The sequence below is a fragment of the Epargyreus clarus genome, unplaced genomic scaffold (genome assembly GCF_041222505.1).
Source record: "Epargyreus clarus isolate Ecla_fem2 unplaced genomic scaffold, WU_Ecla_fem_2.2 ptg000032l, whole genome shotgun sequence".
Classification (NCBI taxonomy): domain Eukaryota; kingdom Metazoa; phylum Arthropoda; class Insecta; order Lepidoptera; family Hesperiidae; genus Epargyreus; species Epargyreus clarus.
The window spans coordinates 4,738,116-4,755,135 of record NW_027332237.1 but is presented as its reverse complement, the minus strand read 5'-3'; the positions used below and the strand labels follow the sequence as shown (position 1 = coordinate 4,755,135).

The following is a 17,020-nucleotide window of genomic DNA, read 5'->3' as shown; positions in this document are numbered from 1 at the left end:
TAAATGAAGTTATAGCCTATTCTTAAAGTTATAAGTACTCGTGCAAGAAGGTTTATTGTCTAAAGGCGGTATAACCTTTGTAGCTTGACCACAGAGGCAACACTAAATCACTTATTTTTTCATTATTATCACGCTGCTGTATCTCTGTTTTTAGGATATTGCAAGGAAGACACACTAAGACAAGATATTCTAACTTACACCTTTACCCCTTTTTTGTTAACAAGGGGGAAACCTTCAAAAGGTACTCGGTGCCGTGGAAGCCACACGGTGTTATGTGGGATTCTTACCGCACTAAAACCCCCCGGTGGCCGTCAGCGTTACTATGAGGACTCCGGGATCTCCTACGGAACGCAACCGGAGTCCTCTGAACGCGTTGACCCTTCGGGCTTCGTCCAGATGAGCTTCAGGGCTCGCCACACCGTCTGGTGTTTACGACGCTATGCGACCACACACACCGTCCTTCCAGGGGTCGCTTACTCTCGCCGCCCGCAACCCCGGAGCCCCCATTTAGTCGCCTCTTACGACAGGCAGGGGATACCGTAGCCCTATTCCCGTATTACCTTTACCTTTACCCTTGTGACCTGTCTGTGAGCAGGAATATCCGAATTTTGCTTTTACTCTTGTAAGTCCTGCAATATGTAAAATCACATGTCAAATTACGTAGACTTATCAGGCAGATTTATTCAGTAACCATTCGCAGTACTACGATGCACTAATAAACTTGATAAAAAAACATTTTTCTTAGGTAGTATATTACAGGTATCAAGCCTATCTGGAGTTGATTGTTTAAGAATTATCATGTAGAGTTAATGCTCGCTTGATAAAATTACATAAAATATTTTAAAGTTCATTATTTAGAAAAGTACAATACGTTTTTGCATTTAATTAAATCCGTACGTGAAGTCTTCAAATAGAAGCGAAAAGCTTTTTATGCATTCTATACGACTGAACAAAAGGAATTGTTTTTAAGGAATGTTCATTAGTACGCATTCTTTTTAGATAATTTTTTTAGTACTCATCTGTTATACAAACAAATAAATATTGCTTTTAAGTTAAAATGGAATAAAATATATTATTTTTATTATAAGACGAAGGTGGTAGGGCCCTTTGTAGTTCGAGTCTGGTGGCATCATCAATACACATATTTCACAGGATTATATAATATGATGTGTAAGATCTATTTGAATTGCTGACGAATGTATAGGTGGTAATAATTAGTTACACCTATTTTTGCCTAATAATAGCGTTAAACGCTGGTGTCGTTTTGAGTGGTACGGGAGACAAGTCCGCTAATTTCAAAGTAAGTTCTATGAATTTGATTTTCTGGTTACAAACAACAAAACGAATTTCATCGTTTTTAGAAAACTAAGAGGGAAAATATAGGATTAAAATATTATTATGATATGACACACGCATACGAAGTTGCTGACAAAGATAGTATATCGATAAAATGAAATAACAACAGTTATCTCAAGTGCTTTACAACAAAAACACTTGAATATCGTAGATGTAGATATTTTTCCTGTAATTCGTACTTCATATTCGTTAAGTAACATGTCGTAACATGTGTGTAATGACGTCATTGTTCCTTTGGTCTACCGCACGTGCAACATATGACAAGCTTCCTTGTGGCACCTTCCGGGGTGATGTATGGCGCTTCAAATATGATGCAAAGTGTCTCATTTAAAGCCAGCTGTTCATTGCGTATTGCTGCTCTAGTAGTGCTAGTAGGGTTTCTATATCTACACTATCTAAACTAATATTATAAAGAGGAAAACTTTGTTTGTTTGTTTGGTTGTAATGAATAGGCTCAAAAACTCCCGGACCGATTTTAAAAATTCTTTCACCATTCGAAAGCTATATTATCTACGAGTAACATAGGTTATATTTTATATAAATTATATTTGGTAAATAGATTTTGAGGCAGTACAAAGTTTGCCGGGTCAGCTAGTTTCAAATAAAGATACAATCGAAAATATAGCACTCTGAAGTTGTTGCGAGCAGGTGTACTCATACAATTTGCTATGGTGACGCGATTCATTTCTTTATTCAGAGCGGACTAGCAGTTTTACGCGGACTATACAATTCTATTTTATAGTACGGTTGGTAACCCTAGTGCAGGTCTATGATAGCTTGATAAGGTTGTAAGAATACCTCGACTTCTCTATTTATCTGTAGGCGATTCTAACTATCCGTTGGTAGGTCTATTTGATAAGCTTATTTACATAAAGTGTCTATAAGTATGTAACAGGCATATTAATGTAAACATTTAATTTTTATATACCTTTTAAGTTTTGATTAATTTGTTAGACAGACACTCGTAATTAATGTTGTGGGTATTATAAACATGTAAGTAATACTTTTTATATTAGGTAACTTTTAAAAATATTTATCATTATTTTTTATCATTACGTAATAATAATACGTAATTTATTATTAGAAATGCAAATAAACTAATTAGAGTTTTCATTTGATAAAATCTAATAAAAGGTGGAAAAAATTTTTTGCAAATGCATCATAACTATTTACGTTCATAAACATTACAGTTTATTGTTTTAAAAATAAGTAAAGAATTATCTACATATCAATATGTTTTTAGGCCTAAAAACCAAATGATAGCGTTTAAAAATGAATTAAATTCACATATATTAAACTTTTTGTACATCTCTATGAATTTGTTAACAAAAACAGTGTAATATAAATCAAACCTATCAACATCAAGTTGCATACATGCATGTCTTACCACGAACCAACAAACGATATGCGATCATTGCATATGCGAAATATACTAATTTAATCAATATGAATAAATGATGATATCAAGCATTTACATGTAAAAATATCTTGCGGTATTTGCTTCAATATCATACAAATAAATGCAGTCCAAGTAATGTTAATGTGATTACTGCCGCCCACAGATACTTGTGACCTATCAGAAATAAAACGATAATATTTATTGCTGTCACTAAGGAGACAAATTGTTGCGCGAAATATATAGTTATTTAACATTTCTGAAATGATTGAAATGCAAATAAATATATTTCATATAAGACTGCACTTACAATTAAACAAATATAATGTTTTCAAAAAATCTTTTCTAAATAATAATTAATATTATTTTTAAATAAATAATATTTTTCTGATTTAATATCTCTTTTCAAAATGGAATAATGCACACCAAATATAAATCTGCTAAAATATGAATATGACTGTTAGATCCGACTTGATTGCGATCTAAAGCTACATCTTTTCTCTCGCTTCTCGCTACACTGTGGCGATGAAAGAAGCGCCTTAACTCGCTGGCAACACCGCTACTGGGCACCAGACTGTGCAATTATTGCCATATTTTAAACTTTTTCCCCACTAGTGCTTCGGGCCAGTGCCCTCACAGTTATAATAGGATGCAGTGGTTGTAACCGCGAAAATTCTTATTCAATTAATTAACTACATAATTATGACGGACTGACTAAGAATTCTGTTTTGATTGGTTTTTTAAGATAATTTAGATGAGTTTTGAGTGATTGATTTGAAGAGGCTGTAATTACTTAATTGTTGTTACTCGCTAGATTATTTCCGGCTTCTGCTTTGATACCAGTGATTTTAATTGGTATTGAGTTGCATGTTAATTATTTAGAAATTATTTGTATTTTATAAGATCTGTTTTAACGACACGGGAAAACATCATGAGGAATCGATAATAAAAGAAAGATAGAAAAAGGTTGCTTTTATGTTTTTGAACACTTAATTCCAAGATTCCAAGCGTGTTTCTTTACAAAAGTTTGTTAAGAACGTGCTATATAAATATTAAATAATATTAGCCGGAAAAAGATAAATGGACGTTTCAAAAATGACATCATTGCCGCAAGGACATTATTTTAGTAATTATTCACAATTTAATGAGTGTCATTAATAATGTTTAGTTGGTATTCAAAGGCGACATTTCTCAAACCCTGAACGTGATTCCATCAATGGGCAATTTTTAGGGTTTATATACACTGATAATTATGATCTAGGTCCGTTATTAATAATCGATCTATCAATTGCTTGATTATAATAGATCGACATAATTTTTTTTTTCAAACTAGACATTGTTAAATTGTGATCTCTAGTAGGCAAAAAATTAATAGATCGGTTATTGATATGGGCGATAGAATTTACCCGTTACTGTCCCACTGCTGGGAATGTCTTTGATTAAATTTAAAGGATTTGAGTAATATCACACATTGGTTCAGTGCATATATGTATGTACCCTTCACACAAGTTGTGACACTTCAAGGCATGTTTCCTCACGATGTTTTCTTAGACTAAACTTTCACGGATATTATATAAGTTTCGTCAAGTTTTTCTTTGTGGAAGCAACTAAGAAAATTCAAATGCACACGTAATGTAGAATAATCACGGCATGACAGGGGTTCGAACCCTTAACCTTCAGACCAAGACCAAATACCATACTACTAGAACACACACAACAACTAAAAACACCACACCACAACCAAGAACAACACAAAATATTTTATTCAAGTGCCAAATATTCAGCTATATGTACGGAAAGTGTGAAAGGAGCTTTATTCGCTTAGCCCCGAAGAGTGCACTCATAAAATTTTAATTGTAATTTCAAAGTTAAAGTCTACTTTGTCTTTGCGTTGAGAAGCGTGACTAAAGTCTTATTTGCATCCTAAGGACTTCAGGGGTAGTTAAAATGTTTTGTTCCTTTATTACATGTTTGCGTCAATATGTCGACATTTTTGTATGGAAGCTAGATTACGGCAATGTTTTCTGTGTGCGAGCGCCACTGTTGCTCATAATTTTGCTAGGTTATTGAAATACCTAAGAAATAGGTAAAAAATACAGTCCTTAGGGACGCATCTGTAGCCGATCTTAGGGAGGATTCATCTTATCCGGGGTTGATTATAGATTTTTATGTGCGGCAGTACCTAGTCTTACCATCGGATGAATGAAACAAGCATGCAGTTGTTTGATAAAATTATAAAAGGTTATCATTTTATTTCATTTAATGTACAAACCTTATAAAACATTTTAGCTATTCATTGGAAAGATGTACCTACACATATTACAAAAGCGAATACAAGTACTATTAATTACTGAACAAAACAACAATAGCCTATTGAAACTAGGCCTCGTAGTCAAAGGTTCCAAGGTTCGAATACCAGGATGCAACTCTAATTTTTCAAAGTTATGTGCGTCTTAGGAATTTAGTATCACTTGCTTTAACGGTAAAGGTAAAAATAGTGAGTTATTTAAAAAAGTTTTTAAAGGTGAGTAAAGTCTCATCATCAACCCATTACAAAGTGAGAAAAATAAGACCATAGTAAACCACGCTGGCCAATTCCAAATCGGTAGACTTTGCAGTGAGACCCTAGTGGTTAAGAAACGCGGCCTCTCTATCGTAGGGTCCGAGGTTCAAATCACAGGCACGCACCTCTGATTTTCAAAATTATGTGCGTGTAAAAAAATCATTATCACTTGCTTAAAACGGTGAAGGAAAACATCGTGAGGAAACCTGCATACCTGAGAGATTTATAAAAAAATAATCCTAATCCTTCTCATTATGAGAGGAGACCCGTGCCCAGTAGTGGGACAGTAATGAATTGACGAGAACTTAAGCTAATACAAGAATTATATTACAGAACAACATAACATCAATTCCCTTGAGCCGCACCATGACGGATCTCGCCATTATCTTTCCCGTTGTTGTCTCGAAATAAATTAGTTTCCGCCAGTCCCTCTCATTAAAAGAATTAAGAGATATATAAATTAGACAGCCTCCGTGGGATGCAGCCTTGGTAGAGACATTGTAGTAGGTGCTCACTTGTGACAGACATTAATTTATAAATATTATTTCATTTAAAATTTATTTATAACACAAGAAGTTGTATAACAGTATAGCTAATTAGATTTGAGAGTTATTTTAATATATTGTATAAAAAATAAGATAAATAAAAAAAAAACAGTACAATATTTACTATTTTATTATGTATAAGATTTTCTGAGTTGTGTATGCAATGCTGGTGTACAAGTAATATGGATTTGACGATTCCTATAAATACAAAGTTTAAGGCGATATTTTATTTAAATAGAATTTAAACCTAACAACCTACATGCCATTTAGTTATATTATATTTTTGTTACACCTCTCTCTCACTCACCTCTCTTTTGTTAAGATATTTTTAGCCCGTATAATTTTGTGTATTTTTTTAGTTTAATACATTTTCTAGTGTCGAGTTAGTACACAGCACAACGTTAGTGAATGACAACTAATGTTTATTTGTATTGTTTTCGGATGTGAGTTTTCTATCAAAGGAAAATCATTATGACATCCTGGACACGTGTCTATGATTATGTAATGTTGACCTCAGATGATAATCGTTCTAAGGTCTTCTGATTAAGTTTGAAGGCTAAGGACATAACATTAAAGATTTAGGAGTTCTTTCTATAGTCTTCTAAGCAAAAAAAGGACTTTATAGGAGTAATTTGAAAAAAGTATTTTAAGTGACATTATGTGTGTATGTATTGTATGTATGTCTAAATCTTTGGTACGCTCTACAGTCCAAATGGCTTGAACGATTTTAACACATCGGTGTTGTTGGAATCGTTCAAATGATGAGATAGGCAAAGCTACATTTCCTTTCAATTAATTATTCTTAGCATTCTTAGCATATTTATTGTTTTAATCATCATTATTAGTTACAATAGCGTCGAACTGTAAAATTATAATGATAAATTGGATGTGGGTCACAATCATTTTTTTGTCATTTTTAATTCACATTACATTTAATTACGTTATCTTACTTTACATTACGTAATGTATCTGTTTCCAATTATTATTTTTCTCACAATAAATCTCGCATATTATACGCAAGTCACGAACATCTGACTAAGTTCTAATTTGACCTTAGATTTAATATTTCTAAGGTCAGTATGTAATGAATTCTAAAATTGCAGAAGGCCAATAAATAACATTTGAATACATTTTTATGGAAATTTATTAGTAATGGGATTACAGTTATTAAATAATCGTAAAACAATAAAATTCCTTTTTTTTATAATATAGGAGTAGCAGACGAGCATGCAGTCCACCTGATGGTAGGTAGCTTCTGCCGCCCATGGACATCTGTTATCAACCCCAGATAGGATTAGGTATTCCTACCTAAGGTCGGCCTCAGGTGCGCCGCTACCCCTGAGGACTAAGCTGGAACGCCTCGGAAAAGTATGTCTCCCTTACCACACCCTTCAATCCGGAACACAGCAGCGCCTAACACTGCTGTTATTAGGTAGAAAAAGGTGTGGCGGTGGTGCCGCCGGAGTCGAACTACAAAGGGTTCTACCACCTCAAATTCCTATTTGCGAAGCGGTTTTTTGTAACATTGAGGTAGTCAACGATCATGCAGTCCACCTCATGGTTAGTATATACTGTCGCCTATGGACATCCTTAATCAGCCCTAGATAAGAATAGATTTCTGAGTGAGGTTGACCAATTAGTCTTTGCTACCGTTGAGGACTATGGAACGCCTCGGATAAGTATGACTCCATTACCACACTCTCCGAATGGGAACACGGCAGCGCTTAGAAATAGGTGTGGTGGTGGTGACGATATGGACAAAATGTATATGGTCGGCAGTAACCACCGCAGCAGGTGAACTGCATGCTTGTTTATTACTTCAATATTTAAAAAAAAGATTCAGCTATATATGTCGCATCTATATCCATACAAAACGGAACGATGTCAAAACGAAACGACGCGACGTGAGAAACGAAATAATTCTGTCACGAGAATTATCGAGATACAAATAAGCTTGCTATATCCATACCATGTTTAGATAAGCTAATCATTCATGTATTTTATGAGGAGGTTCAACTTGCGCTACAAAAGGTTTAGCGACATTGCATAATTATTGCATGTACTATATCCATGCAAAACGAAACGATGTCGAAACGGTGCAAACCAAACATTTCATTCACAAGAAGGTGGTAGAACCCTTTGTGGTTCAACTCCGGCAGCACCACCGCCACACCTATTTCTACCTAATAACAGCAGTGTTAGGCGCTGCTGTGTTCCGGTTTGAAAGGTGTGGTAAGGGAGACAGACTTTTCCGAGGCGTTCCAGCTTAGTCCTCAGGGGTAGCGGCGCATCTGTGGCCGACCTCAGGTAGGAATATCTAATCCTATCTGGGGTTGATTACAGATGTCCATGGGCGGCAGTAGCCACTTACCATCAGGTGGATTGCATGCTCATCTGCTACTCTTATATTATAAAAAAAAAAACAAGAATGATTGAGATACAAATAAGTTTGCTATATCCATACCATGTTTAGATAAGATAATCATTCATGCATTTTATGAAGAGGTTCAACTTGCGCTACAAAAGGTTTAGTGACATTGCATGATTGTCGCATGTAGGTACTATATCCATGCAAAACGAAGCGATGTCGAAACGATGCGACGCAAACGAAACAATTCAGTCACGAGAATGATTGAGATGTCGTTCGTCCGTTGAATGACCTCAGGGCCTATTCTGGAAACAATACGATTTAAAATATGAACTGAAGCATGATTTTTTTTTGTTTTAAATAAACCTTTAAAAGGTCATTTCTGTTTTCGATGGGTATTATCTTTAGAAATATTTATTTATTATTAATCACATTACATTCTTATTTTAGTACAAATAAATGCTTATTGTTCAAAACGTCTTTTTTTATTTATTCTTTTTTAATATTTTGGTTTGTCATTGAACTGTGTTATTTATTATCTATGCCCAATTATACATACATAATAGTTATGATAAAATATTGACGCACTTATTTTAATTCTGACTATCCTATCTTACATTGAATTAGAATTAATTTACAACAAATAACTATAATTTTCACAATTCTAATTATTTCATTGATGATATCCAACATAATTATATAAATATTAAAATCAAACAAAATCACTGGAATTATATAAATACAATTATTTTCTCACATATACGGATCTTGTCGCAGAGACCAAGTCACGAACTATTCTAAGAAACCAAATCATAATTATTATCACGTATTGATTACAATATTCTATATACATGACCTGGATGTATATCATTATTATTTATTTATAACATAAGTAGTTAATTTAAACTCTATTGAAGTTATATTTATGTTTGATCACAGATGTGTTACTACTTCTAAGGAGTAAGTTAGAAGCAGTCTTTATAAACGTTGTACGCTTTTTATTCAATGAAGTCCTTTTTTATATTGATAATAATATCTTATTATAAATAGGTACTTGTACAAATTCATCTTCGGTGTTTGTATCCAAAAAACTCAAAATAATAGATGGATTGATTTGCAATTTTTAAGCAACCTTATATTATCTAAAATAGCGTTTTTTATAAATTTGATAAGCCAAAATTAAATTACAGATTAAGCCAGCAAAATATGGCCATATTTAATAAAAAATAATACATACTAAGTACGCAAAGAAAGTAAAAATAAAGATTAAATTTACATGCCAAAGAGATATGAGTATCATTGTCAAATCGTATGATGTTATTTTATTTTAGAGAAATTATTGACCTGCTATAAAATTAATAATACAATTTAAAAGGATCTACTAATAATCAGCTCATAATTAGCTTATTAGTATATCGATTTCGAATAAGTAGCTTATAAGTAGTTCGATCTCACTATCAAGCTCGCGTTACAAAAACGATACACCGTTTACCGGAATAGTGTTATCGAATCCGTAACGTTACGTCAGAGCTATGTGTGTCAATGACGCGTCGAGTGTTCACACGCGGCTAATCAGCTGATCGCACTAGTGTGAGTTTGCTTGTATTTCTACGTCACTTATCGGTAAAATTTTCTCTTCACAAACTTTATTTTATAGTATAACAGGTTAGAAGGTGGTAGAACCCTTTGTGGTTCAACTCCGGCGGCACCACCGCCGCACTTATTTCTGCCTCATAACAGCAGTGTTACGCGCTGCTGTGTTCTGGTTTGAAGGGTGTGGTAAGGGAGACGTACTTTTCCGAGGCGTTCCAGTTTTAGCCCTTAGGGGTAGCAGCTCATCTGTGGGCGACCTCAGGTTGGAATATGTAATCCTATCTGGGGTTGATTACAGATTCTCCATGGTTCAATTGTGGAAGCATCATTGCTAAAAAAGCAAAGATATAAATCTTGACTCTTTTATTCAGTCTGAATGGAAAAAAAATACAAACACCGACAAGTCTTGTTAAAATCGATGTTTATCACTTCGCGGTTTATATAAAACTTATTTCTGCCTTATAACAATAGTGTAAAGCGTATAGTGTAAAGGTTTGAAGGGTATGGTAAAAAAGATATATTTGTATGAGGTGTTTAGTCTTCAGATACTTTAGTTAGTCCTCAAGGGTAGCAATCTATAGACGGACAATCAATTAGGATTCTAATACTATCTGAGGTTGATTATAATTATATCAGGATTTCATGTTCATTTTGTAGGTATGTACTTCTGTTAAAAAAAAGGTTGCTAAGAGTCAATTTACTAAGCATATAACATTGAATTAATTCAAACATGTTAAATAAAGGTTATGTAATAGGTTTAAGTATCAAATTCGGGTCAAGTCAGGTTGCGATTTATGAGGCACGTTTCTATTTATTGCAGTCACATGATTTGGTTGTTAAAAAAGTGTTTCGCACATCTGGTATTAATGTGTTGGAGCTATTCAAATAGAGTAGGTACTGTAGTCTGGTTTTACCCATGTAATAGTATCCCACACATGTTTTTTTCTTTTGGTTATCCTCCTAATCTGCGCCACTCCGACCGGTCTTGAGTTTTTTTTTATAATATAGGAGTAGCAGACGAATTACCCCAGATAAGATTACTTATCTACTTGAGGTCGGAAACAGATCCCTGAGAACTAACAAAGAAAAGAAAAGTATGTCTACCTTACCACACTCTTCAAACCAGAACATAGCAGCGCTTAATCCTCCTGTTATTAGTCAGAAGGTGTGGTGGTGGTGCCGCCGGAGTCGAACCACAAAGGGTTCTACCACCTAAACTCTGTCGTCTGAATCCAGTGGTTTTCCCTGCTCATCAGGCCATTAGTCCATCTGGTTGCAAAAGCTTCCTGTACTCCTTTAGCCCAGACGTGGTCTCCTACCTCATCATTATATATTAAACTTAAAAAAAACATGTACACGGCGAATAAGGAATATTGCAATTGCAATTATTTCAAGATTTGATAAATAACAACTTATTTATTACATGTTTTATATCATTGGCCAACGTATGTGTTGAAACATGTGTGATTTATGTCTGAATAATGTTTATTGGTATAATTGAATTCGCACATGCAATGCAAGTCATGTTTTCCTTTCGGGGTAACGGTATGCAAGCTACCTATAAAGGTTTCCTACATTCATATCCCCTTATTAAGATTTCTCAAACGCTCAGGTCTAGAATATAGTTTTTTCAATGAAGAGAATAATCCAACGAATAGTATTTGTGGTAAAATACTTGTCATAGGCGTTCCGACTTAGTCCTTAAGGGTAGCAACGCCATTTCAGCCGATGTCAAGAAGGACTTTTATGTGGTAGGACTCCGGCAACATCCCTTCCCCCGCCGCCTCGTCAACACAAAAAAAAAGAACTTCGGCCATGCCACCAATTTCTGCCTTATAACAGTAGTGTTAACGGTTGGTGTGTTCCGCTTTGAAGGGTGTGATAAGGGAAACATACTTATCTGATGTGTTACAACTTAGTCCTCAGGGGTAGTAGCGTATATATGGCCGATCTCAGGGAGGACTCTAAACCTATCTGGGATTGATAAGAGTCCAATGTTCATGGTTTAATTACCATTACTAGTTTGATAAAAAAATACTGCATACTAGTTTGATAAAAAATATCTTTCACGAAAGAACAAATATAAAAAATCACACACACACATACACACATACGCACACAAACACACACACACACACATACACCCAGACATAGTTTATGATCTGAAAACGAACATATGCAGAGGAATGATATAGATATACTATAACGAGACAAATTTGTTTTGTTTTGCAACTGAATCTCAAAGTTTGTAGAGCAGCTGCTAATGGCACTACCACGCCAATTAGTCGACTAATTACTAGTAGGATAAAAAAGTAGGTTGTAATCCAAGAAGTCCATCCGTTCTAAGGAATTTAAAAGAAATGGTACAACCACAGACATGTATCTAAATGTCTGCTCTTAAGACATCTCATAATCATAATTATTTTAATCTGTTATAGTTTTTAGTTTTGTTGTTAGTATAACTCAGTTAGTCATTTGTTAATTTGTAAGCCATCATCAATATGAATTATGTTCGTAAGCTCTGTTTGACGAGTGAGAAGTCCGAAAGGTTTTCGGTTTCTATTTAAATAAGTAGTTTACGGAAAGTAAGAAGAGTTTAGGTTAATGATAAAATAAATGCTATTATTTTAACAAATTGATATTTTAAAAAAATATGAGAGTTTCAGTGTCAATTTCATCTGACTCTGTATTACACTCCAAAGGATGCAAGACATGCTAACAGTAAACTTCCATTCGCAACCTTAATATAAAAAATAATAGCAATTAATTATAATATAATAGTAATTAATAATAATAGTAAAAAATAATAGTTTTATTTATAAAAGATTGAGAGATTAAAATACTCGTACTTCAGAAAGCCTGTTGATATTCCATCCATCCGTCAGCCTTTTAATGTTCACTGCTGGACATAGGCACCCTCTAATCTGTCGCCACTCCGATGGGTCCCGTGCCCACTGAATTCAGCGATTTTCCGCCATCTTGAGGTCTTTGGGCCACCCTGTCGGGACCTGTACTCCTTTTGCCTTTTAAACGTGTTTGCCACTCCATTTCTGATTTTCTGACCTTTTGTCCAATTAATATCAAACAACAACTAATTATTACTGAACCGTGTTCCATCCGATAACGTTATCAGATTTTTTGTCATTTCATAAACAAATGGAGCGTGACGAATGAATATAATTACCATAATTTTACCTTTTAATAAGCAAGAAGTAGCGTATCAAGCTAATCTTTTCCGCTACGTTATATTTATGAATAATTCATTAATATAACAGTTTGTCGGTCTTTACGTTTTGCTTAATCAGCGGGAGTAGGACAAAAATCAAGAAAATAGAGTGACTAGATATGTCTTACCATATTATAGTTTGTAACAAAATGTGCTCAAACTTTAAAACTTGCTCGTAATGTACGTAAGTCTCATTTTTCGGCAAGCGCAGCAGAAACACTTTGATGAATTTTAACGTATGCGGTATCGTTGGATTTGTGTAAATTATGGGAATGACATAAGCTATGGATATGGATGGATTTAAACAGTCGGGTTGTTTTGTAATAATTGCTAACTTATTTGTAATCAATTCACTAACTTGGTTTTTATATTAAACCTGTAAATGTTTATTTTCAGTACTGTGTTATACCTATTTTGGATTCCATAGTATTAGTAGTAAGTGGATATAGAGAATATATTGTACTTGAACTAGGCTACCTCTAATAAAAATAGTCACTAAGCTCAATCGATTGTTAATGAACCATTAAAATATAATTAGCGTTTAAAATGGGTACTGATTAATATTTCTATGAAGGATAATATTGAATTAAAATAAATGTATAAAATAAATATATACATAACGTTATGACAAGTATGAGTTGTCATTTAAATTTTCAAATAAAAATAAATAGCTACTATGATGACACATCTAGTAATTTAAATCTGTGACGACATTAAATTTCCGTTTAATTTTTCCCAAAACAGTCGGTAATTAATGACTTGTCGGTCCTGTTAGCGGCATGGATACCTAAATTCGATGGAGCGATAAGATCTGTGTTTATAAAACGGTATGGTTTTTACTAGAGTCTGTCTATTTATTTTTAAGTTCGCCTTTTTATAATATAGGCACATGAGTAAATAAAAGGAATTCCTTTTTTACTCATGTGATATAGGAGTAACAGAGAAAAATGCAGTTCACCTGATGGTAATTGTCCACTGCCACTCACGGACAACTGTAGTCAACTCCAGATAAGATTAGATCACTACCTGAGGTCGGTCACAGATGCGCCGCTACCCCTGAGGACTAAGCTGGAACGCCTCGTAAAAGTATGTCTTCCTTACCTCACTTCAAACCAGAACAGCAGCGCTTAACATTGCTCCTATTAGGTTGAATTAGATGTGACGGTAGTGCCACCGGAGTCGAACCACAGAGTTCTACATCAATAAAATAAGAAGAATAGATAAAATAAAAATATAGAAAGTCGTAGTAACATGAGTCAATTTGTTATTCGAAGTCATAGGTAGAAATTTCTAGATTATGATCGATGGAATTTCAATTAGTACTTGATTTTATCTTGTCATTTAATTAAACCTTAGTAATTGTTTACAGATTACTTATTGTAAGTGTTAGGCGCCGATAAACAACTTTATTGCTTACGCGCAAACTTTGTACCGCCTCAATATCTATTTATTAAATATATTTCATATAAAATATAGCCTGTTACTCGTAGATAGTGTAGATTTCGAATGGTGAAAGAATTTTTAAAATCGGTCCAGTAATTTTTGAGTCAATTCATTACAACCAAACAAACAAACAAAGTTTTCCTCTTTATAATATTAGTGTAGATAAAGAAATAAACTTGTTTACTTGGCTGTCTCATCAGGCTTAGTACTATTAAGCCTTAGTACCCATTAAGTACATTGAAGTGTTTTCCTCACAACCGTTCAATATTTTTATTACTTGGTACTCTTGGGCACTCTCGTGTCATATTTAATACCGATTTAATGGAGAAATGAAACCACAATTTTGAGGTCATAAGGGTATTTTTTTATAATATGGAAGTAGCAGACGAGCATGCAGCTCACTTAATAGTGAGTGGCTATTACCGCCCATGAACATCTGAAATCAACCCCAGATAGTATTATATATTCCTACCTGAGGTCGGCCACAGATGCGCTACCCCTGACGACTAAGCTGAAACACCTAGGAAAAGTATGTCTCCCTTAAGGGTGCGGCCCTTAAACCAGAACACAGCATCGCTTAGCACTGGTGTTGTTAGGCATAAATAGGTGTGGCGGTGGCATCGCCGGAGTCGAATCACACCTTTCTATTCTACCTTTAATATTCTACTTATTCGAATTTGGCCAGCGCGATGGTCTATGGCCTAAATCCGATAGGAGACCCCTACCCAATAGTATGGGTAGGGGGACTTTCGGGGTAGTGGGGGGCAAAAGAATCCCACATTACCCCGTGTCGCACCCACGGCAGGGTACATTTGAAGGTTTCCCTCTCGTAAACAAAAAACAAAACGATGGACATACACGTTTGGTTTGTAATTGGCGTAATTATAATAAAAATAACTTGTGTTCTATTCGGTCTTAATTATGTCTATATTTTCCAAAGGTGTTATGGCTGGAAATGCTTTTTAATATTAAGTAGTTAACTTGAGTAAAATTGGTAATAACCCGATAATCCGCAAACTTCCATAGCCTGCGGGTATCGATCGCCCAATCAACTTGATGGCACACTTTACGTACAATGTAAGGGAAAACCAACAATATTATAATACTGGGCCTGTATTGCAGTACTCTGAAAACGATGTAATTTTTAATACAATATAACTACTTTGATCGTCAATTACCTAGTAATTTTAAAAACAAAGGGCCTATCTGCTTAAAAATATCTGAAAAGAGAAGGGAAGAAGCCTTTTACGCCACAATTTAGACGATTTCAACGACACCGCATATAACGAGTATTATGAGTATTACGAGTATTATGTAAAATTTGAGCTGTAGAATGTCAAAGAACGAGACTTACCTACATTTATATGTATACACACGCTCGAAAAACATTACTCGGGTAATAAAAAAATTCAATCAAAATGTCATGTCATCCATATTACCTTATCCCAGACTATTAGACCACTTCACATTAGAATTAAATCATATACAGCAAGTAACACTCAACAAGAATATTCAGGATTTAGACTTTTAGAGGAACAAACTGCTCTCTTACTTCCATTAAGAGAAAGAGCTCTTTAATTGTAAATATAAGACGCTCCGAATTTTTAGGATTGTTTTTTCCGAATGTTATTTATTTAATGAATAATTATTTACTATTATTTCGTTTGTTTCAGATCAATAATGCAGTACCTAAAGCAGTGTGACGTCGTTTGGATTTTGGCGTTGGTCGCTACAGCGTGTAAGTATCTTTAACACAAATTAAAAATAATACAAAGCAAGCACATTAATCCTATGTACGTTACATATAACCATGCAATATAGTGATTGTTTCATGGAATTGAAGTAACACTGCAAACTATGATTTTACTTGGTATCTGTGATCGATTCCAAATAAGTTTAGCGCTTTACATGTGGATGGTGGTTTGTGGTTTGTCTACGAACTTTTTTCTGCCTAATGACAGCAGTTTAAAGTGCTGTGGTTTTCCGCTTTGTAGGGTGTGGTAAGAGAGACATACTTATCCGAAATATCCCAATTTAGATCTCGGGGGTAAGAGTCATCTGTGGCGAGCCGCAGGCAGGAATCTAATCTTATTTCGGGTTCTTATTCTTATTGTACATGTCCATGGCAGCAGTAGCCATTTACCATCAGGTGGACTGCATGCTCGTCTGCTAATTTAATATGAAACAAGTTCGAATACAGCACAACAACTTCCGACAATAAGTTTTAGAAATACGATAGGATTCTGGTGATTATTTAAAACACAATTTGAAATGTATTTTTTTGATACTTAACAATTACATAACTAAAAAGGTATGTAATAAATGCATATGAGGTATAAAGAGCATAATTACGTCCGATTGAAATGTTTATGTTTTTGGTCCAGTTACACCATTATTACGAAACGTGTGGCCGATTTTAATACGGATTATGTTACATGCTGATATTTACACCTGTTTGTGGATAACAGCGTAATAATGTGAATTAAAGTGTAATAACGTGAAGTAGCTGAAGTTATTTTAGCTTTCGATA

General features: G+C 34.4%; 1 protein-coding gene across 2 annotated transcripts in view; it reads left to right on the top strand.

Annotated features, from left to right (window-relative positions):
- LOC140755042 (uncharacterized) overlaps positions 1-17,020 on the top strand; it is a 110,520-nt gene that overhangs the window by 53,568 nt on the left and 39,932 nt on the right. For both annotated transcript variants that reach the window (XM_073090220.1, XM_073090221.1), the window contains exon 2: positions 16,164-16,228. In XM_073090220.1, the coding sequence (XP_072946321.1) occupies positions 16,171-16,228 (58 nt within the window). In that variant the 5' untranslated portion in view covers positions 16,164-16,170. The remainder of the gene's footprint in view (positions 1-16,163; positions 16,229-17,020) is intronic.